Below are 25751 nucleotides of genomic sequence, written 5' to 3'. Positions count from 1 at the left end.
TGCTGAGGAAATCGTCAATGTTTATCTCCTGAGAGCGAGAACAAAGCGCGGTTCCTTCTCTCATCTTGCACCGTTAATTACCTAAAAGCGGGAATAATTTAGTTCACGACAATTTTGTTGTCGCAAAGGTCTTGAAACACGCGTTCAATTTGATTTCTTTATCGGACGGTTGCTCGCAGTGGTGACCAATTAAATACCATTGCAGGTGTTCTGTAATTTTGCCGACTGATTTTAACACGGACGCTATTTTATTGCCTTTTTAATGTTTGTGTGGTGTTGTGTTATACGTTTGCTACAATCTCTAACGAAACTTGGTTCAAGCAATGCCCCAAGGGTGGTAAGTTAAGCATCCCCAAGATGGAAATATCGTAAACTTTGAGATGTGACGTGTATTATCGATAAATTATTCATTACTCAAGGATAATTGGCCGAAATAGAAAGTTCCAGTGGCATGACAGCAGAGTAATTTTTATAAATGTTTTCAACAAGTCTATTAGAGATGTTTTAAGACATCTGTTTTTATCATAAGGAAAGATCACCTACTGCCGCAGCCATTAAGACACCCTCGCAAATTTTATGTCGCGTATAGATAAATACCTTCTGTTGAAATACAAAACAATTTCGCTAAAGATTTCCCGCAGATATAGTTAACCATTGAAGTAGAAGAGACAGCAAAGAATAGAACTATATTGCATGTATATATATGCAACCAAATATTCATTATTCGAAGAAATTTCTAAGATTTATTATACTTTCAAAGTCACACTGCAAGCATAGACTAGAGTAGAGTTTTGGATATTATAAATATTCTTAGGAATTTAGTGTCATAGATCGCATAAATATCACATGCACAGTTGTTAAACGATGTACTATTACATGGACTAAAAAAAAGCCAAACATAAGCTACTAAGATCCAGGAATCCAAGCAGGCATGACATTATGCGCATATCGAACATTTGGACAAATTCAAACAAGAACATCAAACTTCTGCGTTCAGAATCATTTCATTGTTTCAGTCACAATTAAAATTAAACAATTATTGCAATATTTCAAAGCGGTTTGTCCATCATTTCAATTTTAAGGTGTACATCACAATGAAAGCGGCTCCGCAACGGCATATAAGAAGAGATATAGAGGTGCTACAAATATGACATTGGTCGTTACTTATCTCGAGTTATCTCAAGCATATATATAGACAAGTATAGAGTCTATAGACTATAGTACACAAATAAATACTGTCCAATATCGTCAGGAGGTGAAATAAAGTGCGGTAAAGTTAAGAAAAGTAACTTTAAGTGGTTAAAATAAAAACCCTTGTCTTAAATTCTTATATTCTTTAACAAAGTGTCCGTAATTAAGGACAAACAACTGAGTAGCTTCGGGATTTTCTTGTCTAATCACAATTAGCGAATTGTGTTCAATTAGCTAGTCCACTTAAGTAGTCAAATTGTATTTGAATGAAGATTAAGATATTTTGGTGATATATTTCCATGGCAAACTCAAGAGTTATCACGTTGCCTCGCAGGGGTAGTTTATCTTACACTGTCCGTCGGCCTTTTATTAAAAAGCAGCAAAACATTGCTCTTAGCACGAAGTGCATACCCAAGTGTTCTAGTAAACAAACGCCTTTATTACTCTAGTCTTGTAAAAGAAGTGCTAATCTCGTTATAGCACTTCCTTATCAAATAGAATGATACTGCGTTAGCTTTCGAGATTCACATATAGATATTCTTAATATACAAGATATCAATATACACGACATGGCCGCGACAGTCAAAATTATTAAACTGGATTTAGTTGCGTCAATAAACTAAATATACGTCAACAAATTTGTTCGGCTGTTTTTATTACGTTACATATCGACGATAACGAGTTTGTAGTTTCCGACTTTGAAGTTATGCATGTGCATGCACTTGGTAAATGTCGTATATTTTCCTTATCTGTTATTACATGCAATTCGTAAAAGATCATTCACAAAGATACCCCTCTTATATTCTACAAGATTAACTATCAAAGCTACCACCAGCAAGGAGCACAAATTATTAAAAGAAGGCTTTCTATCCACCGGCGACTTGTAAAGAGATTTTTATTTAGTAATGTCGGACACTTTAACCTCTTGTTTTCGTTAAGTCTGTCGAAGGATTAAAATGCCAGTAAAATACGAAGAGATCACATTCTCATCCGATCTCTTTCCACAAAGTAAACTGTTAACACTCGAGTTGAAACAAAAATATGTGAGTTACGAGTTAAGATGTTCTGTGATTTGGATTTTCAACATGTTACATATATAATAGATTAGTTAATTAAGGATCATTGCGTGGTGTAAAAGTTTGCACGACTGCGTCGCTTTGCAGTGTCGTTTACAGCGCCGCTATTTAATTCACGAAATGGCTATTTACTACCTTAAACCAACAATTAATTGTTCGGCGCAACGCGTTTAAATGAAGCGGCACTTGGCTCGATGCGCGCTTCATTATCCTTCTGCTTTTTACCTGGCCGGTGTGTGCGTCAGCCAATCACAGTTCAGAACGGAACGGAACTGAATCGACTGTCTACATTTGGCCCGCAGTTGGATTTTACATTAGTAATTGTGAGGAGGTTCTTCCGGGCCGAATCAATATATAAGAGAAGTAACTTCGTAAGCGTATTCATTCTTGGACTGCTAGAACTCAAGAGAGGAAAGATGACTTCGCTCAAGATTGCTTTGTTTCTCGTCACGATCCTACAAACTCCGCGATACGATGTATTTGCTGATTCCAGCTCTGTCCCACCATCCGCGGCAAGCCCGACTAGTACGATCGTCTGGGAACGACGAATAAACGCTAGCTTGTGGCTATTACAGAACAAAGCATGCAAATTCTTCATGTCGAATGGCAACTGTACAGAGCTCAGATCACGAACGAGAGATGCTATGAACTTATACATGGCAAGTGCTGACGAAGGCAAGTTGGTAGCTCTCTCACCAGATAAAATCAAGCTGGTTCCAACTTCCTACGAAGCTGTCCTAGTTCTAGATCCTTACCCAGAAGCAAGTCTTGGTCACCCAATTTTAGTTTTCTTTATTGAACACTCGCGAACTCGTACAGACTGCACAAATAACAGAAAATCTACTTTCACTGGTAAGTTTTTCATTCGGAATATTGAATTTTTATGAATTGTTCTGTAAATACTTTAAATAATTTATCATTTTAAATTGCATATTCATTTTTCATTTCTTTTGGGGCGTACTGTGTATTCGTTGGATAAATGTTGCGACCGCAAGTCGGTGACTGGACTAAGGCAATTAAATCATTAATGACTGAAAAACAATAATAGCGCCATTCAAAAATTATCACGGCCACTTTGAAGAAAAGTGGCATATATTTGATTTCTGCTATTTAATTTTTTGGCGGTTCTTTGGTTCCCGCAACGCCCTAAACGTTCCCGCAGTCTTAAAAAGGCAGCGAAATAGCCAGTTATGATTTTGATCAGTTTAAGTAAGAATGCATTTAGATAGCCCAGCTGTTTGCTAGCTATCCACACATTTTTGTCTTTTATGACGAATATGCGATAAAAATGTATTAAATTATCAACAAAATATGGTTCAACAAAGACTTCATGTCTATCTGGAGAATTTCAACAACCTATCACTTAAATCTGTATAAAAGTTTCTGTAATCTCTATAAATCATGCAAAGGAACGATATTTTCTTGCTTAGATTGTAATGCTCCTTGAGAACTCGGCTGTAAGGAAAAGCGATTGGAATTCAGATAATGCATTGTAATTCCAAGTGTAATTACTTTGAATGCTGTTATTGGACGAAACTTTATTTTGTATTTCAGATGACAACGAGTGTGTAACGATTGCTCAAAAAAGTCGTCGTTGCACAAATCGCCTACATGATCGGAGACGAAAACGACGCTGCGATATCAATTTCGTACCGTCCGTCTTCACGAAAGCTAACAGACATGGTCCACAGTTGCTCGAATGCAAGTCGAAAATTGCAGGGTTTGCAGATTGCCCCACCTCTCTGACCGTTCATCCACTGAATGAAAAATGTCTGAATACAAAGCGTTGTGCTATTACACCAAAAAATATCAGACAACGTCATTGTACTGCTTCTTGTGACTATGCAGTGTTGTTGTCTGGGGGATGGAATAGATTTACAGCCACGACAAAGTCGAAAGATAATATCAAAATGATGTGGAGATATTTGAGAAAAAACCATTTCAAGCATGAAAACATTGTGACCTTTGTTGGAAATCGCTACTCAATTGAACGTAAGTTGTCAGTTTTAACAAATAATCAGTCAAATAAGCCGATTGATTTCTTAATACTTGTATCTGTGAGAGAAACGTCTTAACCAAATCCTGTTTATTCTGTGTCAGAGAAGCACGCAGTAATTACTGCGTAAATGCTGTGTCGTGCAGCCATATATAAACACTATGGGTAATTTTCGGTAGTTTCAAACTGTTTATATTTGGATATCTATAATCTCCTACGCAACGCACTAACACACTAGTTCTTTATAGGGGCCGGGTAGGGTGACCTTATATTAATTGGCGGTAACTTTAACTTAATCGAATCATATTTTGACCTTTGTTTTCTTGACTAGTGACTTGTGACCCGAACAAATACATAAGGTGGTAAGACCAAAGCTAATGCTGGATGAAGGGAGATAATATCTCGCCGCTATTACTGTAGATTAATGATAGATTTGTTTAAAAGATGAGATTAGCGGCTGTAGATAATGTGATAAGTCCTCCACAGATTCGGCCGCTCAGCGACGTTAGCTTGAGATACAAATATCAAGCATAAGCGATTTTTATATAAATTAATATTTCTACAATTTCAGTGCAAGTGATATTATCTTAGAAACAGCTTTTGTCCTCACACTGACAGATTATCCCATTTATAGTATTTACATTCACAAATGCAATCAGTTTAAAAAGCAAGCCAAAGACGCGATATAAAACATCATAGCACGCACAAGCTACCGACAAACGAAACTGCGGCTTGGTTCACGCTGAAGATTGTCACTTGTCGACCACAATTACGTTATTGACACTAAACTTTACTTGAATACTTTCAGGTGCATATCCTTGCTAAGAGACGTTGTCTTCTATCATCTTATTTTTTATTGCAAAAACTACTTTAAAACCAACGAAAATGCAAAATATATGTCGGTATAAGAATTACGAAATATCTTATCTAAAAGAAAATCTATACTTTTGCTCTGCTATGCCCACATAATCATATATATATTCCCCTTTTTGGTTATTTTTAAAAACGTAGAAGAATTAACCTTTGACGTTTTCCAGATGTTCTCTTGACGCGCTAACCTGCATGTTTGCAAATATCTCGATTAATCTACAGTCGGAGTCTTTGCAACACTCCCCGACATTTATTTATTGCATTCCAACCATTAAGCGATAATCGTTCTAACTGTTTTCCTTTCTCAACGGGGGCGAGTTTATGTCTGGGTGACATCCGAAATACCAAGGGAAACTGTCGGATGTATATATAGTTTCAGTAATAACAGATATTGTCTCAGGACTGTGATCCATCATTGTTTGTTGCAAAATTATGAATTGTTGTTAAGGTATATAAATAGGTCATTCTCCCTCTTTCTAACACTAGGCGTTTATAAATAACCTTTATCTTTTAAGAATTGTAAATCTTTTACGAATATTTTTTATCATCCTTACTGCTCTAATACATGCATGTATAAATTTTAATTTACACTATCCACTATTGCATTTAAAGCCCATGCAAGCGTCTTGTTATATGTTCTTGATTGCTGTATATTTCGTAATCTCAGTTATGAAGAGAAATTATCCATAACTTGCATGCTTTGAAGTCAATAAAATATTGAAGAATTATTATTCATAAATCATAAGAGGGTCAGTCACCTTGTTCAAGGTAACGGATCAAGTTATTCAAGAATAATACTCTTTCAAAATGTTTGGCATACCATGTGGGTTTTAAACAAAACACTTATATCACATGCCTATGTCACTGCACAGTGGAACGATAAATTAAGTCTCATTTTTCTTAGTATCAATTCATGATTAATGGAATCGTGTTGATTTACCTAAGCTTCTTTACGGATCCTAATTCGGTTAAAATAACAGTTTAAAAATGTCCAGAATGTCGGATTCATATATTGTAAATATGTGTGTCTTGTAGCAATAGTATACGATTATAAATGATAGGAGAGCTTAATTTTCACTTTACTTTATATGCAATTCTCATATACGCATGTGGTCTACGTGCGGATATAGGTTGTTCCAAACTAAGTCTTGTTGAGTCTACTGGTATGACATTGCCAGGCTTAATGTACGCCCTTTTTGTGGTCATTAAAATTAGGTGTCTGGCCAAGCCCAGCTTTAAGAGCTTATTGCTACCAACAAATCCGGTGAAAACGCCAAAGGTGTTAAATATGTAAATAATCTTGACAACATCTTTTTAAAAGAGATAACCGAAATATTTTAAGCTAAAAAGTTTCCTTCTGTTATTGCTATAAGTGCGTGTAGTGAAGTTGAATATTCTATGGTTGAAATTTCACACTTGATTATTTCTGTAACGTTTGAGATGAACTTATGGCACATACTGCATACGCTGTGTTTCTTTACGTCAATTGCCGTCATTGACTGCAATATATGAGTGCTTGTCCGTATCTTCAGACATCTCAATTTCTAATGAAAAAGGCCGCCGGATCATTATCTCCCTGCGTTAAATATGACAAACAGATAAGAAATTCAATTCCCTAAGTTGTAAATGTACGCACGTCACGTATGATGTTGGTATTCTGGAAATATGAGCCGTTTTAAAAAACTCCTGAAAGAAATTTCAACATATAGCTTACACCATGTGTGGGTTGCACTGTATGTGTTGGTATAATGGTACGGCGTGATTATTATGTCAACACTAATATATCTTGCAATGGCTTTAAGCATTTGTTTTATACGCTGCTAATCTAATTTATGTGAAGCACATGCTTCTTCATTAGAGAATAAAATACTTTTTTCGTAAGTCATTTCCCGAGAGTGTTCATCAAGGTCAGTTACCTCTCAATTCCCTTACTTTGTCTGTTTGTGTTATAGATAATTTAGGTTATAGACCATATAGATTTAGGTTGTACTCTAAGTTACCATAGTAGAGACAATCATTGCAATTAGGTATGACCTTGGATATCACAACGGAAAATGCATGGGCCCCGAACATTGGGCAAAACACTTTCCGTTACAAAATCAGTCACTCCACCTACCCCACCCTCCTCGTCCCCACAGAGGAGGGAAGATTTAGTACACATCAAGGGCTGTTAGCTAGGACGCTTAATTGGGGGTCGTAAATTCATGTATTCATATTTACATATCATAGGAACAATAGTGTACAAAAGAAATCAGCAAGGCATAAGAGTGATAAGACGAATATATAAATATACACTATTCTAGCTACGGTCTTGTACACGTCACCTTGGGAGTGAATTCCATATTTATCTTTTTAAAATTTAACCTTCGGTAGAAATTCTTACGAAATACAAACATGTCTCATGCATCGGTCAAAACAGTATTTCTTATATAAATTACTAACTGTTGAGTGATGTTATATGTCTATTGACTTAAGAGGAATTGCATGTTATTTTAAAGACACGAAAAAAAAAGATTTTATAGGCTACCTCCTTTGATTTCCTGTGGATTACCCTGAACGTTTGAACAGAAATATGAAGGATTTTCAACCAAGTTACAAGTTTCCCAAATAACATCTTATTGCTATTATATTCGACTGTTTAGCTGTTACTATCGCAAAAACTTTATTTTCAAAACTAGTTGTACCTCGTCTTTAGGCCAAGTGTGTAACTCATGACCTTGAGTTCTCTGTCAGATTCGTCAGATTGATGTGATTGCGAGACGAGAAAAGCCTTTTCCATCTAATCTTAGCTGTCGTGAATAATCTTAGTAGAGATTGGTTAACATGCAGTAAGGGTAAAAGCGTTTATGGTTTTGAATAAATTCTCAAAACGTAGAAAAATAGCTGGCGTGAAGGATGTAAAATAGCTCAAGTTTACAAAAATATCAGTGGAGTCTTTGACGATAGTATTTAGCCACTGTTATTATTTGTCTAACTTAATAAACCTTTGCCGGCTCGTTTCAGTTAAGAGAATATTTATCTGACCTGGTGGTCCGTGGTCGAACTGAAACACCTTAGCGGTTGCAGTGAACGTGATGATGAGGAGCAACTATTCATTAATTACGCCTTTTTTTCGACTGGATTGAAGTGCCATTAACCCCAAATATGATTTTTTGGTATGCATAACATTTAAACAAACAGAAGATTTTTATTGTTGTTAAATAAAAAATAACTTAAACTTTAACACGCAATAAGTTTAAATGGCATAACAACACATACTGAAGATATTAAGCAACGGTTTCTAGCTAGAATAAATAATTTATTGGGGAAAATTGAGAAATACACCAGATGTAGTACATCCGTCATCAGTTGCAAATTTATATTTTCACTTATGAGTCCATTACGTTGACTGGGCTCGCTACCTTTACCGGTCTAGCCGCTAATTATAGTATTCCTGTATTCATTTTCGCAATTTTCCATGGAGACCAGATGGGTGTGGCGCTCACCATTTTATTGTTACACCGCTATTAAACACTCTTTTTCTGGAGTGTTTTGTGGTTTCTTGCGGTTGTTAGGCCGGCTTAGACATGATCTGTTAGCCCAAATTGCCAGACGTTTTATCCCGACAAACGGTTTTAATATATGCGATGTGTGTATGCAAGTTATGTTATATTGTATGAAAACATATTACACATACCTTTCCTGTCTCTTATCCTGTCAAAATATTCATTAATAATAATATTAAAGCTGATACAAGATTTATTTAACGAATTTTGCGAACTCAGACAAGTGTAAGACAACAATGTTATCATAACACCATCAGTATGTGGGCTGCATACATAAACCGAGAACGTGTTTGATCAAAAGTGATTTTTGGTTGCGATGCACCGTGCATGCGTACTATATTCGCACCTACTTCACTATTACCTTATCGGAAAAATAATGTACTCAATTATCTTTTCCCATAGTTGATGGCAATCCGAAGACTAAAGATAGTGTACCTGCTGAAGACGAATTCAAAATTCGCAACCAGATCAAAAACTTGTGTAGTTCATCCTGTGTCGATTCTCTTGTTATCTATTTGAATAAACCAACAAAGAGTAACGGAGCAATTCTTATATGGGACGGAAACAATGATGGTTTTGCCGAGGAGTCAGAAAGATATGAAATAAACGAATTCTTTGAAGATTTGAGAGACTGCAAAGCAAAACTAGTGACCGTTCTTGCAGATCAAAGTTTCTCTGGTCTCCTTCTAGAAAAATTCGGTTCAGCCAGACGACATACTTCACGTGGTACTCTGAAGAATGTGGTTTTTGTCGTGGCGGCGAGTTCTGATGGATACAGTACTCGTGGTAGTTTTACAGAAAAATGGGTTCGATATTCCCTACCAAGACAAAATAGACAGCGATGTTTGAGGAATGTTATTCAGGTTAGTGAAGTCATTGAGTTTCCATAGACAAACCATAGAGTTTCCTTACCATGGTTATGAGATTTATTTCCGCACTATTGATTTGATTTGATTTTCAAGTGATTTTCAGTTCGCCAGTTCTTCTAATAATAGCTGATTTATTATTTTGTAGGATATGAAATCGCTGAGAACCAATCAATTCCAAGTAGACTACGACAGTTCTTCCCAGAGTTTACTTGACAAAACCATATATGGCGGGTCATGTGATCAATCACTGCATGTCTCAAGAAGAGAGATGGGTTGCCGCTTCCTCTCAAGGAAGGACAGATACTTGTACAGAATCAGAGGATAAACTTTTTGTGTCGTATTGAACAGAGCAAAACATCTTCATCCGCGGGTTGGAAATGTATTATGTTTTGCATCTGGCAACTATCAGACAATGGCGTGATGCAGTCAGGATAGTAAACGTTGACTTAAACTGTATGCCGCCGCCTGACCGCAGTTAGCAACGATTGTCTAAAACCTCAATCTTGTTTTTCTCATTAACCCTTTCGCTTTGTGTTCGCTTTGTGTAGAATCACTACTATGATTTCAACGTTTTCGTTTGCAATTCAGATTTGCATTCATTTTATCATTCATTGATTTCATTTTATGTATTCTTTTTTTTTTATTTCTTTATTACTGATTCCAATACGAGGTAGACATCACATCTCTGAGTTAACCGTAAATTGTAGTCACATCTACCGTTTCATTTCATTATGAGCAGTAATGGCAGGTCACGCGAAAAGCATTCTGTGTGTCCAAATGACATTCATTTGGTTATTTCTAGACTCCAAGGTTTTATGAACCAGATCAAATATTTTATATCATTCGGCACACACTTAGTCTTTGGTTGCAAGCATATGAAACGTGCTTTCCTTAAATCTGCCAATCTGTAAAATCATTACATATGTCATATTTACAACTAAAATACTTCGACCTGAAAGATTCACTTTTATAAATTGAAAGTCTAATTTTGCGTCGTGATTAATATGAGAGGTTTATCTCAGAGAAAAATGTATTTATTACCAAAAGGTCAATTCAATTATTTCCATTGCCGATTTAATGAGTCGAATTTTATTTTGCTGATGCAAAGACCTATACAGCTAGCTATAGGGTGGTAGATTGATTGACTACATGTAGAGTGATAAATTGTAAATATTAAATGAATTATATATAAAATATATTGACAAACCTTGCCTATATAAAATATGGAAGGCTTTGTTGTAGTTGAACAGTGTACTTCATATGTTATTTTCAAGACTTTCTTTTCAGTAATTGAGAGGTTATATGACGTGTACAGTTTCGTAAAATAATAAAGTATTTTGTTTGATATTGTTATCGATATTGTTTGATAGTGATTATTATTGATTTTGTGAAGATCTTCTTTAATTTTTTATAATTTTGTAAGATCTTCTTCACACACGTGAATATACGCAAATATAGACCACTATATGATCAGTGGTTGCATCCAGCAGCTGCATGGAGTAAAATAATTTGGCCGACCATGAAGTCACATGAAAGAACATGAAAGCACATGCAATCACATGGAGGCACATGCAGTCATATGCGGGGTTTATATTAATACAATACCACAAACATTTAAAGTTTTCCGCGCGTAAAAAAACGCGTCAGTGGAAAGCAGCCTTATTAAGTAAACGTTTACTTTCAGCCGAGCCATTTCCTTGTGCTGGGCAGCAGCGTAGCTAGAACGATAATTGGGGGGGAGGCATATTTATATATTCATGTTACGCAGTATTCATTTCTTTTGAAATCAATTGTCTTTACAGCCTGTTAACATGAATATATATGAATATGGGTCACCCCAATTATCAATGCTGGCTACGCCACTGGTGCGGGGGGCATGGTAAGCTTGGTTTAGACGTTTGACTATAAACACTCTTCATCACACTGAATAATCGTCTTGATTATGGTCTTGGGTCTGTAATGGTTCTAACATTTATTAAGAGACACAATGAATAATTTTGTGCTAGAGTTTAAAGCCAAAGGATGCAAATCACGCATTTTAGAATTTAAGTAGTGGCTCTTCCTATGCCCCTGCAAGAGATATAATAGTCCTATATAGGTTATTGCTGAAAGCAAGTATCTTAAATTCTTAATTTATCTTCAAATATTTCAACTATGTAACTAAATAACTATTTAAAAATGGATACAAATAAAGACATTATGTTATGTGAACAATATTTTTTTACATACGTAGCTCAATTATATGGAGTTTCTATTATCTAAATTTTCGATATCAAAAACGTTCAAAGCTGTTCGACTGCTGGTTACGACTTTCTGCAAGCATATAGTATACCACACCAAATAGAACATACAAGATCATAACTAGAGTGTTGACAATTTTTGCTTCTCGTGTGAGCTGACCTGTCCTGTTAAATGCAGATAAATAAAATAATCTTAAATATAATAGTCGTGTGCATTATTTGTAGACGATAATGTATCCTCAAAGAAAATAAAGAGGGTCACGCATGAGGATGTTGGGCTTTTATTCGGCTAATCTGCAAAACCCATGGCGGAACAGGGCCTAGACCTACGTTTTAGTTAAGCTGCATTTTAGCCGACAGAATTGAGAACGTCGCAATTTAATTCAAACCTAAACCCTGCAGGCTGCAACATCCCACGACGAGCCACTATGCTGTCCTGAGCTTCTCTGCTTTTAGTGAAAAACCTTGCTATCAATTTATGCTATATATCTTATATCCAATATTCTAAAATCTCCCACCTGTGGTAAAATCTTGCGATGCCATTAATTGCCGTAAGTATCGCCAGTAGGACGATTATTTTTCCAGATATTGCGTGCCATTTTGCGACTTTTGCTCGTAAACCATCAGGGAGCCTGGGGAAGAGAAAACTCAAGAATCCACCAACCAGCTGCAAAGAAAATAAAATTGGACGACGTCACAATAGTTCGTGCTGTACTCAATATAGAGAAACATTTTGACTTTTACCTCACCTGCAAAGTAAACAAGCCAAATGTGACCAAACCACACCAGCTATGTATGTCGACAAAATTACTGTAGCCGAAATCACTATGGTACTTTAAAACTGCGGCTAAACCAAGACTCGCAAATAACAATGCTGTTAATTGAATTAAGAAGTGGATAATCTTCTGCCAAAATTTACTGATAAAACCTGGAGATAAACGGTATACTGCGGAACCTATAACAAATGAAATCATTGATATCTCGCCTTCAGACGTGTTCAATAGATATATTTACGTCCCCAATTATATAAGCTAGAAGTGGCATTTTCTTGGGATATATAGCCTATGTTCGAAATCAAATTTAATAATAAAATTCCCACCACAGTTTTACTACATATACAGGGTGTATAAAAAAAAAGGAGACCTTTAGAAATCAAGCTATTGTTAAAATTTGAATGCTTTTTCAATTGCATTTGCACATATGCTAAACCGTAGTGCGTGAAATATTGATGGCATGCATGCATACATATTAGAAAAAGGAGATCTTTAGAAAATGAATTGACGTTTGTACACAAGATTGTCTGCTCCTGGGAATTTGAAAATAACTTTATTAGCATAAGAAAAAATAACGACCCAAAAATATTCAAATGCATGACTAAGCACAAACGACTAAGCACAAAAGCGATAACAGTATGCGTGGTAAATTGCTTTAGCTGTTCCTTCAAAACATGAATAAATATTTGTTCATTAATTTTAGGGCTGTTCACATGAGTTAGAATTGACTTTGAATCCGGAATGGCTCAGCATCCCATTTTACAAACCCTGGCTATTTAAATGTTTACATGAGTCAGGAATGAATTACAACTTGATCTGACACAGATTCACTTGACATTTCGATCCGGATTGAAAATTACTGATAAATTGAACATCAAAAAAACTGAATGTCATGGACCATGACCTCCAACGTGGCCTCCATTTCTCTCAACACAAACTACCGTACGCTTGTGCATATCGCGAACTGCTTTTCTAATGACGGCAGGCTGGGTATAAGTTAAGACTTCAAAAACTCTTTGCTCCGAAGTCAGTTGAACCATTTTTGTTCTGGTAGTGTGCTTAGTCATTTGAATATTTTTGGGTCGTTATTTTTCCTTATGCTATTAAAGTTATTTTCGAATTCCCAGGAGCAGACAATCTTGTGTACAAACGTCAATTCATTTTCTAATGTATGCATGCATGCCATCAATATTTAACGCACTACGGTTCAGCATATGTGCAAATGCAATTGAAAAGGCATTCAAATTTTAACAATAGCTTGATTTCTAAAGGTCTCCTTTTTTTTGATACACCCTGTACATCGTTGTCCATGTTCTGTGTTCTAACTAATTAAAGTTGGCGATAAACTTAAATTATTCTATACGTCACAAAACAATCCCATCATGCAAAGCTGAATTGGAAAATGTGACAACTGCTCGTCGGTCAAAATCTTGTCAAATTGCTCAAATATTCTTGTTCAGACAAAATTTAATTAAATCCGTTTTAAACGTGCGAACACCTGAACCGGGCGAATTTTAGCACAGTCTTGTAGATATATTGCACAATCAACAAAAGTATATTTACTCAACCCTACTACAAATCTGTCTTGTATTAAAAGTATGTTGGACTACGACGCACTCATGAAGTAACACACCACTCACATTTGAATAGTGTATTGTGAACTGTACCTGTTGGAGCGAGAAAAATAAACCCTATCATCATAAACAAAGGATGATAATTGAAGACCCGTTGGTCGTGATTCCATTCCCCAAATTTATATCCATCATGAAAATGCACCAACCAATATATTATTACAGCTATCGAAGTCAAAGAAAACATCCAAGATATGATGGCTGCGATTTGAAGACGATATTGTATCATTTTGAAGTTTTTCCAGCGTCCAATGAACAATAATCTGCGATGTGATTATGCACGTTGTGTTTTCCTGAAATATCTGCTGTTGTAAATGTACATGTTTATATATATATGCGTGGTATATTGCTTATCATTTCCTGTCATCTGAGACTCATGTGACATGCTCACGTAATATGATGATCCGGTTCACCTTCAGGTTTGAAAGGTTCTTTGGCCCTTCTTTATGAAACTGGAAAAAATTATCTTCTTTAAACAAACTAAAACTTTATATGAAAACTTTATATGAAAACTACCTGTACTAAGTACACAGAAAACAGAAATATTTTTATTGTTGATCGAGAAACACTGACATGTGGTTAAATAAAGTGCACTAGTTTAAAAACACTAGGAACTAGAAAATATGAATAACAGTTTACATACATTTAATGTTTAAACGGAAATAAATTTTGATATCTATCGACACTAAATAATGAACTGATTTTAGACGATAACAATGTGGTTCGGATGATGTTCAGCATTTAATTTTTTCTAAATATTATTTGAATTATATTTCTTTCTATACTGGGGCGCAAATCAAGGATGTATTTGACCCCCCCCCCCCCTAATGAAACGACCGTTCAGTCCTGATTGGCGTTGATTGTTTTAAGCCCGTCACCCCGTAAGCCAGGCACACGCACGCTGGACGTAAATCGTCAACGCGACGCGAATTTTTGAAGCAAGGAAATTTTGAGATTTATGGGCCCGAGAGATGTGACTCTGAGAATTCAAAAATATGCAAAAATCGCGTTGCTCCCGGTGTATAGCGTCCAGTGTGTGTAGGCCTTGCAAAATTTGTTGGTGCGACGCGGAAAAATTTTCCTCTGCGATTTTGAAAACGAGCCTCGGTCGACTCTAAAAGTTTAATTGCATTAATTGTTAAATAGTATAATTGTATAAATACTCATAAAAAGACTGTTTCGAACCTTCCAGCCTCCTAAGAATTCCTTCGTTTTGCGCATGTAACTGATAACCTGTGCGCATAACCAGCATACGAATGCAGTAAGAAATTCGCTAGGGTGCATGTGTGCGCAGGCTATACACCAATCATAACTCCCATGCCATTTCCTAGAAATTTGCGCCCCTGCCTCTCTATATGTTAAATCAGGTTATATACGAGGTGATAAAGCTATCAGTGCAAGTACTAAGGTAAAAAAGGTGGACATAACGGATAAAATCTATCTACTCGCTGTCATATCTCTCCAACATGACAATGGCGCGTTCTTTGTCTGTTAGACGACGGAATTCATCAGGAACCAGGACAGCGAGGACAGTGAAGCAAAATACGATAAGAACCAAACCCAAGAAGTTAGCGATCATCGCTTCTGTCCCCAATGGCTCACTATAAATTATAAACATAAAACATTTTTCAGAATCACAACAAATTAATTTAAAGTGTTGTAGAATTAAAAACAAAATGAGTAACCCGGGCGTGTACTAAGGACATGCAGTGTACTATAATGACCTATTAGATGTAGCCAATTCATAAAACGTTGTCCTATGTAGTCAATCTTAATATTGGACTTTTATCGCGCAAGACATGATGGGCATCAACCTATGTTTACTCTAAATACCATAAGGTATTTCTGCCCCAAAAATTATTTATCAAACGTGTGTCTACAAACATTTCCTCTGATAGAACGCAGCTAGAACAGCAAGTCACACATCACTAAAAGTTTTTAAGTTAAGGTTTTCATGAACTACGTTTGAACCATTGTCGTACATTTTGGAGTCATCGATGTTTTGTGTTATTCCAATACAGCATTGAGCGACCGAAGCAACGAAAATGGAAACACCAAAAAACTTGTGTAAACGCAGAAATGCTTCTTTCGTACTTTCTGCAACACCAGACAAAACAAACACGATGAATCCAAACGCCAGCTATAGTTAAGAGATTAAAAACATTTGATTCATTTTTGATTACTAATATTTTTGAATGCTCATTTTTGATGGTTGGTACAGGGACATACATATTAATGTTAAGTACGAACCTGAAGACCAAAAACAACAACGATAATCATTCCAATCCAAGAATGTAATGATGTAATGTTTTCTTCTCCTTTATGATCATGGTGGCTAAACACTGCAAGCAAACTGACCACGACGAATATAAATGATGCTGTTTGTAAGCATAAATGCACCGTTTTAACAACCACTTTAGATTCATAGCGAAATACACGATATGAAATCATTGCTGAGGAAAAGAAAAGAATTTAGTCAGCACTGATTGACAAGATATTACTTAGTTTTATTATGACTGAAAATCTAACAATGATTTAACATTGCATGACCAAGACTCAACAAACGAAAGGGCGAGGTGCATTTATTCAGTTCTGTCCAACGAATTTCCTTTGCAAGCATAATCACTTACAAACGAAACTTGCGTCAGACAGATCGAATATAGATAGATAGATAGATAGTTAGATATGACTGAATATGACCTCCCCCCCTCCTAATTATCGCGACTATAGTTATACAAATGTAAGACGCACGGTTCTTAAGGCTGGCGGCACACTAGAGCTATGTGCTTAACAAAACGTCATTCGCAGCCATTGGCGTAAGCCAGTTGCTCTAGTGTGCGGCGACTTTTCCGACGACTTTTGGCACGAATGACCAAAGTCGCCAGAAAAGTCAGCCGCACACGAGAGCAAATGGCTTACACCAATAGCCACGAATGACTTTTTGCTAAGCACATAGCTCTGGTGTGCGCCAGCACACCAGAGCACAGATATCCTAGCTATATGTTTTACATTAACATGATTTAGTAACTTCTCAATACCGATACACAAGCTGAAGGGATATGGCTGCTGTTCATATGACATAATTCGTCATAATCCGTTGTGATTAACATCTCGCGTAATTCGTTGTTAGGCGAAATCCATTCATCCAACATATGAAACGACGAATTACAACGAATTATGTCATATGAAAACAAGCCTTTATTTACAGCAGATGTAAAATATATTTATGAGCCAGAGTATACTTGTTATGCAGTGATGAGTATCATTCATGCGTGTATTCATCGAATCTTTGATTCTCTTTTTCAGACCAACCCTACCAAAATATGCGAGTTTACATTCCACTGAGGAAAGCATTTGGTAATTTAAATGTTAGGCCAAGAAACGGTCCGCGCGGTTTAACCGACGAGGCTTTTAGGTGTTAAAATTAGTATTTTTGCCTTGTACTATTGTGAAACGATTTATGGCGTGGATTCCCTACAACTCGCATTCTATTGTGTTAAGAGGAAAGCGCTTAACCTCAGTTTCCGTACATCTTGTAAAAATTGCAACTCAAGCATTAACATTTTTTTGCAAGTCCCAGCGTAGATGGTCCTAAATCATGGCCTAACTGGACTATTTTTGCTGATTCTAATTCTTGCTATAAAAAGTTATTTACATATGCTTTGAATACAAGTTATACAACATGCTGATTAAATATGATTAGCATAATATGAAGTTCGTAATAAGTTGATAACATAGTGATAACGTAATTCTATCTTTATTTCTTAACGTTAAATATTTTCATGCAATGGGGACTTACCAAGAATGGTAACATGTTTGAAAGTACTAATTACTATTCTAATGATCTTATCCACTAAGCTTCACAAATGTGACTCGCGGCGACAGACCAAGTAATAAACGCACTGTAGTGGAACTTTGGTTACATGAGTTAATTTCAAATTTTCTTTAAATCTATTTTCCAAAAGGTTTGAGATACAACAGGCAAGACTTTCTATATCCCGAAGTAAACAAAATACTATAACTTACCTTCGGCGTTCAAAAAAACGAGGCCAATAACCATGAACAGGGGATGATAATTAAACTGCTTTGTTGATCCATCCCAGGCAAAACCGCCTTGGTATTTCGACAGCCAAATACCAGTCATTATCATCGCACCAACACCAAATAATTGTGAACTGGTTACGGCACAAGCGAAAGCGGTTCGAGGTAAAAATTTTTCTTGTTTTGCTGGCATGATAGTTCCTGTATATAGTCTATAACTACAGGCTATCAACTGTAAAGATTGAAAATTTAATTACACGAGTTGCTGCATGATTGTTCATAGATCACCATACCTTATTAATAACATCCTTTAACCAATCGTCAAATTGAGATATCGTGACTGAGTTGTTTCGACCATTGAAATAACGCAAATTAACATGACTTACCGTTTGGCAATTGTGTTAACACACAGTAAAAATAATGTGGCTTCTTCGATATGTTACTGCTTCTCCACACTTGAGCGATCAAGTTTGAACTAATATTCATTCTACATATCATTAGAAGTGGCATGGGAATTTGCATATAACCTCTATTTTTTTAACCATTTGAATTTGGGTACATCGTATTATCACAGTGGCAAAGCGAGTGAACGTTAAGTTTAGAGTCTGGATACAGACTTTATGATTTTAAACCGCGCCTATATATAATTTACTTTGAAAGTATGATAGAAAATGTTAAATTTTAATCACAAATATCAGTCATATCCGGCTATTCATGCAGTTCTATTGCTGGAAAGCGTCTGATCCGTGACTGAGTCTGAGGAGAACAGAGGTGAGACGTATAAAAACTGACATGTCGCCGAATAATGGCCCCAGCCTTATTTCATGTACACGGTGGTTTTATTTCTACTTAACATTGACAGCATTTCCTGCAACACTTGCCTTGGTCTTGCGATAGTAACAACGTTATAACGGAACGTGGGTGCCTACAAAGCCAGTCATGATATGGTCAGAGGAGTAAAACAGAGTTCCCCAAAGAAAAATATTTTCGTTAAAGTTCACGCGGTCATGTAATGTTTCAGCCAGATTTCTTGATCTCCTATACTGCTTCCCAAGGCAATAAAGAATTGCATGCAACAGTGAAATAAAGGTTTTATGCCCGGGAAACTGAAATACATGATGTAGACTAAATACGTTTATATTGTTTGAAAATGTGTCATTGTCATAAAAAAAATTACTCATCATTTGTTAGCCTACATGATTATCTTTTAAGACTGCTTTCCGCTTACGCGTTTTTCATGCACAACAGCACACGTACAAGCACGTAAAAGTCTAATATGTCATATTTGAAAAAGCTAGTTGAATAATGAATAAAACTTAGTTTTCCCGCATATTTCAGTATGCATTTGTTAAATAATAAAACTTTGGGAGCATTTAGGGGGTGCTTAGGGCTGTTTTTCAGTTTTCACCGTCGCTTTTTTTCATGTAAGCACACGCACGTCGTATGAATGTCCATCACATGCATTCACTTTAGGTAATAACCACAGGTCAGCAAGGTTTTAGGGCACTGGGAGTAGCTGTCCCAATTTATTTTTTAGAATCTCCGTTAGGACTAAAATAGTTTAAATGAGTACCAATATTGAAGGTAATGAGTTCACGGCAACCAGGTATATAATCCATCATAATTATCGCTACTCTGGTTTTAATATATGAAAGTAATCACCACACAAAGATTAACTTTCACGACCCAACGTTTCGACACTCCGGTCTAGTGTCTTCATCAGGGGTGATCTGATGTTGAAACTCAGTTCCTTATACACTCTCAAAATGACAAAACGTTGGGTTGTGAAAGTTAATCTTTGTGTGGCGATTACTTTCATTTAATAAAACCAGAGTAGCGATAATTACGATGGAGTACCAATATATATGTTTAGAATTATCACCAATGTTTCACTATGTTTATGATAGTAATTAAGAGGGGGTTTCAAATTTTAGATATGATTGCTATCTATTTGTGATATTTATTGTTAGGCACTGTTAGGGCACTTTCTTTATAGCTACTGTAGGTCTGTATTCCAAACATTGTTTCCAAGAGCAGAGGTTTTATGATGTGAGTCATAGGATGTATGGGCAGCAGTATACACAGTTGGTAAGAATTCATGTAAAGTTACTAAACAAGTTTATTCTAGGACTACTAATGGAGGGGGTGCAGGTTCATGTTATTCATGTTTATATACCGTAGGAAACAAAAGATTCCAAAGAAATCAGTATGGCATAAGAAGAACATATGTGAATATACATAGCCCTGCTTTAATGCTTTTAGACTGTACAGTATTGCATAATTTGTAAAATGAGACATGATATATACATTTTTTGCACATATAAATATTCTCATTTATACAGTTTCAACTCTCATGTTTTTCATATCATTAAATCTCTAGCTGTCTTGTATCAAAATTTGATCTTTGTTTGGATCTTTGAATTATCATTCATCCTCTTTTCATATTTGTGAAGCAGAATTGTCCTAAAATAATAGGAATATATTCATAACATAAGTACTTTAGTCTACTTGCATGATAATTATGCCAATGATCTAGCTATTCTTTGAGTTCCCACAGAGATTGGAAAAATAGAAAACTAAGGGTTTAAAGGGCAATGCATATGTAGATTTGTTGTCAAACCAGGAACACCATGTGTTAGTCAAATCTACAGTTAGAGTACCAGGTCAATTAGGGTATTATCACTATTATGTTTAAGATCTGTTTGAGGATCAATTGTGGTGTATAAAACTGTCTTGTTCTTTACTCTTGTTCAGAGATAAATCTATAAAGCATTCACTGTTAGGAGTTGGATTGGCCAGGTACATTATAATTGCTCCATTAAATTGCTTGCCAGTTGCCAGTTGCCACCATCATTCAAATAATGTACATAGTTATACCTCATGTTTGGTCTGATCAGTTGCTAGAGCTCTTGCTTGTCTCCTTCTTCTTATATTCTGTGCAGTTATATACCCTGCAAATAATGTTGTACCAAATAAAAACACAGATATGCTTCTCTGTAGATAATCAGCAAGTTTTAAAGCAGCCATACTCCTAAACTTTCAAAAGTGCTATATGATACATATATTATCCATGCTTTACAAACACCATGACGTCATGTCAGTTTGGTTGATGGAATGTAGTGCTGATCAGTGATGCATGATATGATATCTGACACGACGCAGAATCCACAGAATAAAATTGAGCAGACCAACCAGCACCGAACCAGACACGCACAGAACACGACCATAACAATAAAATGTCCGCTGTTTTAACAAAAAAATTCCGTTATTTATTGCTAGCTGGTCCAAGACAATGCAGATTTGTAGCACGTTTTTTAAGCTCAGGTAAACCGTAAATTGCATTGTATATTGAAAGATGGATTGATTGTGTTAAATACCTGTCTTTTCTTTCTAATGATACTTTTAATATAATTTTTAGAACGCTCGGAGGACAAGGTAATAATTAACAGGAAGTTGCAATTACTTTGTTAATATCCTGCGTGCAGAGATATACACATATACTTACAATATAAACCTCATGCTTCTATTACTGTATATCAAGCGATTTGAAAGCTCCCATATCAACACTGTTGCGGGTGTACTAGTGTTGCCCTCCTGCATGACCCAACCCTTTTTAATTTGAGTGTTTGCCTGCCAATGGCAACTTTCTAACCTAGAGTATTTCTCATGTTGAGCCCTCATGCCTTGCCTCTTTTGCTCCATCCTAGCTACATGGTTTTTTAGCTGTGTATTTGGCAAGTATACTATATCTGCATTTCATGTTGTATATTCCCACACTTCTTTTTTTAGGGCCCTCATACAATTGGTTTTATTGGTCTTGGTAATATGGGTGGTCCTATGGCAAAGAATTTACTAAAGAATAGTCACAAATTGATTGTTAGTGATGTTGTCAGCTCTTCTATAGAAGAATTACAAAAGGAAGGTGCTGATGTTAGCGAGAACCCAGCTGATATTGCATCCAAAACATCCATTATTATAACAATGTTGCCTTCTAGGTATATATTTGTACATATAGTACAGTATTTCCTAATGCTTTATTTGAGATCCATTAGTTAATAATAAAATTTGGATATATGAGAAATAGAATTAAATTATCAATAGCTTTCTATCAGGTTTCTCTACACATTTATTTTTTCCCTTAAATAGTCCAAATGTGTCTGAAGTATATCTTGGCAAGAATGGAATTATTGAGTAAGTCAGCTTATTAATTTACAGCCAATTTACATATTTATTTACAAATATATCATGCATTGACTATAGTTTGTTGTTCATGAAATATTTTCACTAGACGAAGATAAAAAGTTCTCTTCCTATATATACTGTACATGTATTGGGTTGAATTTGTTAATCTATCATTGTGTTTTAGAACTGTCCAGGAAGGTTCATTACTCATTGACAGCAGTACAATTAATCCTGAAGTTGCTAAAGAAGTAGCATTAAAAGCAAAAGAGAAAAGTGCAACATTTTTGGATGCCCCTGTATCTGGAGGTAAATACAGTGTGTTACCATATGTTAGTGCCTAAATTTTAACTTTGATTTAGGAATGAAATTTCTCCCTTTGATAGACATGAGTGACTGGTTAACTGACTCATGTGTGTTCAAAATATTTGTGAGGAGTTCAATTCTAGATCTAATCCAAACTCTTTTTTTACTCTCTTAATACCCTAGCAGGGCTTCAAAATTGTTGATCCAACTCCCCCCCCCCCGTTTGTATTGTACCGTATTTAGACAAATAAGAAAGACTATTCTTAGAATTATTTAGAGTGGAGGATGTACTGCTTTTTACTGCCCTAGGTGTGATGGCTTCACAAAATGGGACTTTATCTTTTTTGGTTGGTGGTAGCAAAACAGGTTTTGAACGTGCAAAACCAATCCTTCAATGTATGGGTCAGAATATTTTCCATTGTGGTGGTACTGCAACTGGACAGGTAAAAATTTACTTTTTATCATTCATCACCGGCTTTTTACGCCTAATCCAAAAAGCTCATTTTTTGTTTTCCGGTTTGGATTAAACTAAAGCCCTCATTGCATTCTTGTGACAAGAATGTGACTTAGTTGCCAGCTCAAAACAGATTTAAATTCACATGCAACGTTGTTCGAGTCCAGGAATGTTATTTTGTGGCGAATTCTTTAACATTTTTGCTTCACAATGGTCGAATGTATAGTGACTTACAATAGCGTGTTTGATATTCTAACGTGCGTAGAGCAGGAAAATGAGAAACAGATGATTGAAGTTTCTCAATTTACACTACACATTACGGCGTAAATACGACTTTCTATTAGGCGGTCAAGATATGCAATAATCTGCTTCTTGCTATATCAATGATTGGAACATCAGAGGCTATGAATCTGGGGCAAAATCTAGGCCTGGACCCTAAGTTACTTGCTGACGTAATCAACAAGAGTTCGGGACGTTGTTGGTCAAGTGAACTTTATAATCCATGCCCTGGCGTCTTGGAGAATGTACCTTCAACTAATCACTATCAGGGTGGTTTTGGTACTGCATTGATGACCAAGGTAAAAGTAATGCCATATATAGTTGAAAATCTTTGTTTGAAATGATTGAATTGAAAAAATCTTCTTAAAGTAAGTACAATTTTATATTGTATTAAATAATTTCAGTATGTATTAATTATTTGATCTAGGATTTAGGTTTAGCCCAAGAAGCAGCTACCAGTACGAAATCAGCTACACCACTGGGATCACTCGCTCATCAAATATACAGAATCATGTGTAACCGTGGATATGGACATCTTGATTTCTCATCAGCTTACAAGTTCTTGAAAGAAGAGGAGTAATTGAAATGAATATTTATTTTGCGCTTTCTCTACATCTGATAGAGCTCAATTGATACTCTGGTGAGATGAGCAGCTTGGAGCAAACACTTTTCAATATACGACATGCGCACAGCGCACAGTATTGTGTATGTAGTCTAAGTATTCATTCATGAATGATACAATACGTAGTTTATAAACTATTTCAATTCTCTATTAGATGTGAACAAATTTACATGAATGAATTTGTGAATAAAATTTACCTATCAAATTAGCATTTTGATCAATTTGATAATGATAGTGTCAAAATTCAAATGGTAAAAAATGGTGGACCATTTCTTCCTAACCAGCAGCTGAAAGCCAGCGTCATGCAATCTACTGAGCATATCTGATGGTGCAGAAAAATATTCAACCTTATTCCGTAGAGAAGGGCTAAACAACGCTCGCCACTGAAATTATATTACGGACCGTAATTAAGAATAGAGAAATACTGATTCGTAATATAACCAATCCACGAGTCATAAAATTGCGATAAATACTGTTCGGTTTTGTCGATTGCAGAAGAAGATTCGGGCTTATCTTTCACTTGGTAATTTTGTCTTTGCAAGACCTAACCATCCGCGTGAGCCTTTACTCCTCTCAAGATGTTCTCAACAATTGCAGGACCTGTCAACTTTTTACATTCCTGGCATCTGTCAAAAGAGAGGAGCTAATTTAGGAGGCAAATTCGAAACCTAATTTTAGTCGAGTCGTTCCACTGTTCCAAGAGGCAAGCAATCAAAGAAGAAAGAAGTGTCTGTAAACTTTTTCCGATCGACCTGAAGCAGAGGTAACTAAATGTTAAAATATATTAGCTGTGTTTAGCCTTTAGGTTGAAATGATGTGTTATCGACTTATCGCAATTTGTTTCAATTTTTATCATTAAATTGTTGCCCGTTATCAGCAGCGTTCTTTCCTCAATTATGCCCACTCTTTAATATGTTATAATCGTTGTACAACATTTGATTCGCCTAACTCATCAAGCCGAACGACTTTGAAACAAAGATTACCACAAGCATAGGGTCTTCAAAACAGTGAGGTTTTCGGGCAACCTGTAAAATAACTCGACATTGTCGATCTAAGACTACCCCGGCCAAGATAAGTCTTAAATACTCGTGAAGAATATCTTAATGTCTTTAAATTGATTTAGTTTTAAACCTAACCTTTGAAAAAACGTAAAACATTTAAAACATTTAACCAAACGTTTCGCATTGAGGGAATTAATTTATGAGAATATTCCCATCACTGACATTGAAACATGAATTCAATATCACCAGTGTGTAGTAACTCGAAGTACTACTACTAAGATGCATTTGCGTGCGATAAATACGTAAATATAATGTTATTTTTCGTTAATTGCTGGATATTAATTTGTTTGGACAATTTATAAAAAAGTTATCATTTTAAATAACATTTTGATCGTGTCAAGGGTCCCTGTTTTTTAAACGAGGTTTTTAGTATGGGGGAAGGATGGTTTAAAGCCCCAGGACACAAACCAGCCTTATTTTAGCCCCTTGGTCTAAGCTTCGGGCAGAGACGAGATACGATTTCACTTGTTGAGTGAAGCACACCTCCTTAGAAGTTTGAAATGAAAACAAGAATTATTATAAATTTATTATATTCATGCCATTATTTGTATTGACGTTGCCTCCTACTGCGCAAAGAGATAATTCTAATCTTTTGCGAGATTTTTCAACCAATATTGA

The 25751-nt window shown here is 35.9% G+C and overlaps 4 protein-coding genes across 5 annotated transcripts; 2 read left to right on the top strand and 2 right to left on the bottom strand.

Moving 5' to 3' along the window:
* Window positions 1-1722: 1722 nt before the first annotated feature.
* LOC114540256 lies at window positions 1723-10874 on the top strand. Its single transcript, XM_028560551.1, has 4 exons — window positions 1723-3119; window positions 3822-4259; window positions 9081-9541; window positions 9693-10874. The coding sequence occupies exons 1-4, from the start codon at window positions 2462-2464 to the stop codon at window positions 9870-9872; spliced, it is 1737 nt and encodes a 578-aa protein (XP_028416352.1). The 5' UTR covers window positions 1723-2461; the 3' UTR covers window positions 9873-10874.
* A 473-nt stretch (window positions 10875-11347) lies between these two features.
* Window positions 11348-14533, bottom strand: LOC114520854 (probable transmembrane ascorbate ferrireductase 3). Of its 2 annotated transcripts, XM_028541209.1 has the most exons (5): window positions 14228-14533; window positions 12537-12742; window positions 12306-12454; window positions 11777-11952; window positions 11348-11617 (listed from the first exon to the last, which is right to left on the bottom strand). In XM_028541209.1, exons 1-4 carry the CDS (start codon window positions 14418-14420, stop codon window positions 11820-11822), a joined length of 681 nt encoding a protein of 226 aa, XP_028397010.1. In that variant the 5' UTR covers window positions 14421-14533; the 3' UTR covers window positions 11348-11617; window positions 11777-11819. The 2 variants fall into 2 exon arrangements, with proteins under 2 accessions (XP_028397010.1, XP_028397004.1); XM_028541203.1 differs by lacking the exon at window positions 11348-11617 and having other exon boundaries at window positions 11628-11952.
* A 184-nt stretch (window positions 14534-14717) lies between these two features.
* LOC114520846 (cytochrome b561-like) lies at window positions 14718-18712 on the bottom strand. Its single transcript, XM_028541193.1, has 5 exons — window positions 18619-18712; window positions 18218-18464; window positions 16442-16644; window positions 16174-16331; window positions 14718-15792 (listed from the first exon to the last, which is right to left on the bottom strand). The coding sequence occupies exons 2-5, from the start codon at window positions 18423-18425 to the stop codon at window positions 15633-15635; spliced, it is 729 nt and encodes a 242-aa protein (XP_028396994.1). The 5' UTR covers window positions 18426-18464; window positions 18619-18712; the 3' UTR covers window positions 14718-15632.
* Window positions 18713-21368: 2656 nt separating this feature from the next.
* LOC114515739 (3-hydroxyisobutyrate dehydrogenase, mitochondrial-like) lies at window positions 21369-24268 on the top strand. The gene is made up of 8 exons (XM_028535029.1): window positions 21369-21556; window positions 21651-21667; window positions 22022-22227; window positions 22379-22423; window positions 22599-22720; window positions 23027-23160; window positions 23516-23749; window positions 23878-24268. The coding sequence occupies exons 1-8, from the start codon at window positions 21469-21471 to the stop codon at window positions 24028-24030; spliced, it is 999 nt and encodes a 332-aa protein (XP_028390830.1). The 5' UTR covers window positions 21369-21468; the 3' UTR covers window positions 24031-24268.
* The last annotated feature ends 1483 nt before the right edge of the window (window positions 24269-25751 follow it).

The sequence above is a fragment of the Dendronephthya gigantea genome, unplaced genomic scaffold (genome assembly GCF_004324835.1).
Source record: "Dendronephthya gigantea isolate DGI-Jeju-01 unplaced genomic scaffold, DenGig_1.0 000000F, whole genome shotgun sequence".
NCBI classification, from domain to species: Eukaryota; Metazoa; Cnidaria; class Anthozoa; order Malacalcyonacea; family Nephtheidae; genus Dendronephthya; species Dendronephthya gigantea.
This window is presented reverse-complemented; position numbering and strand designations above follow the sequence as displayed.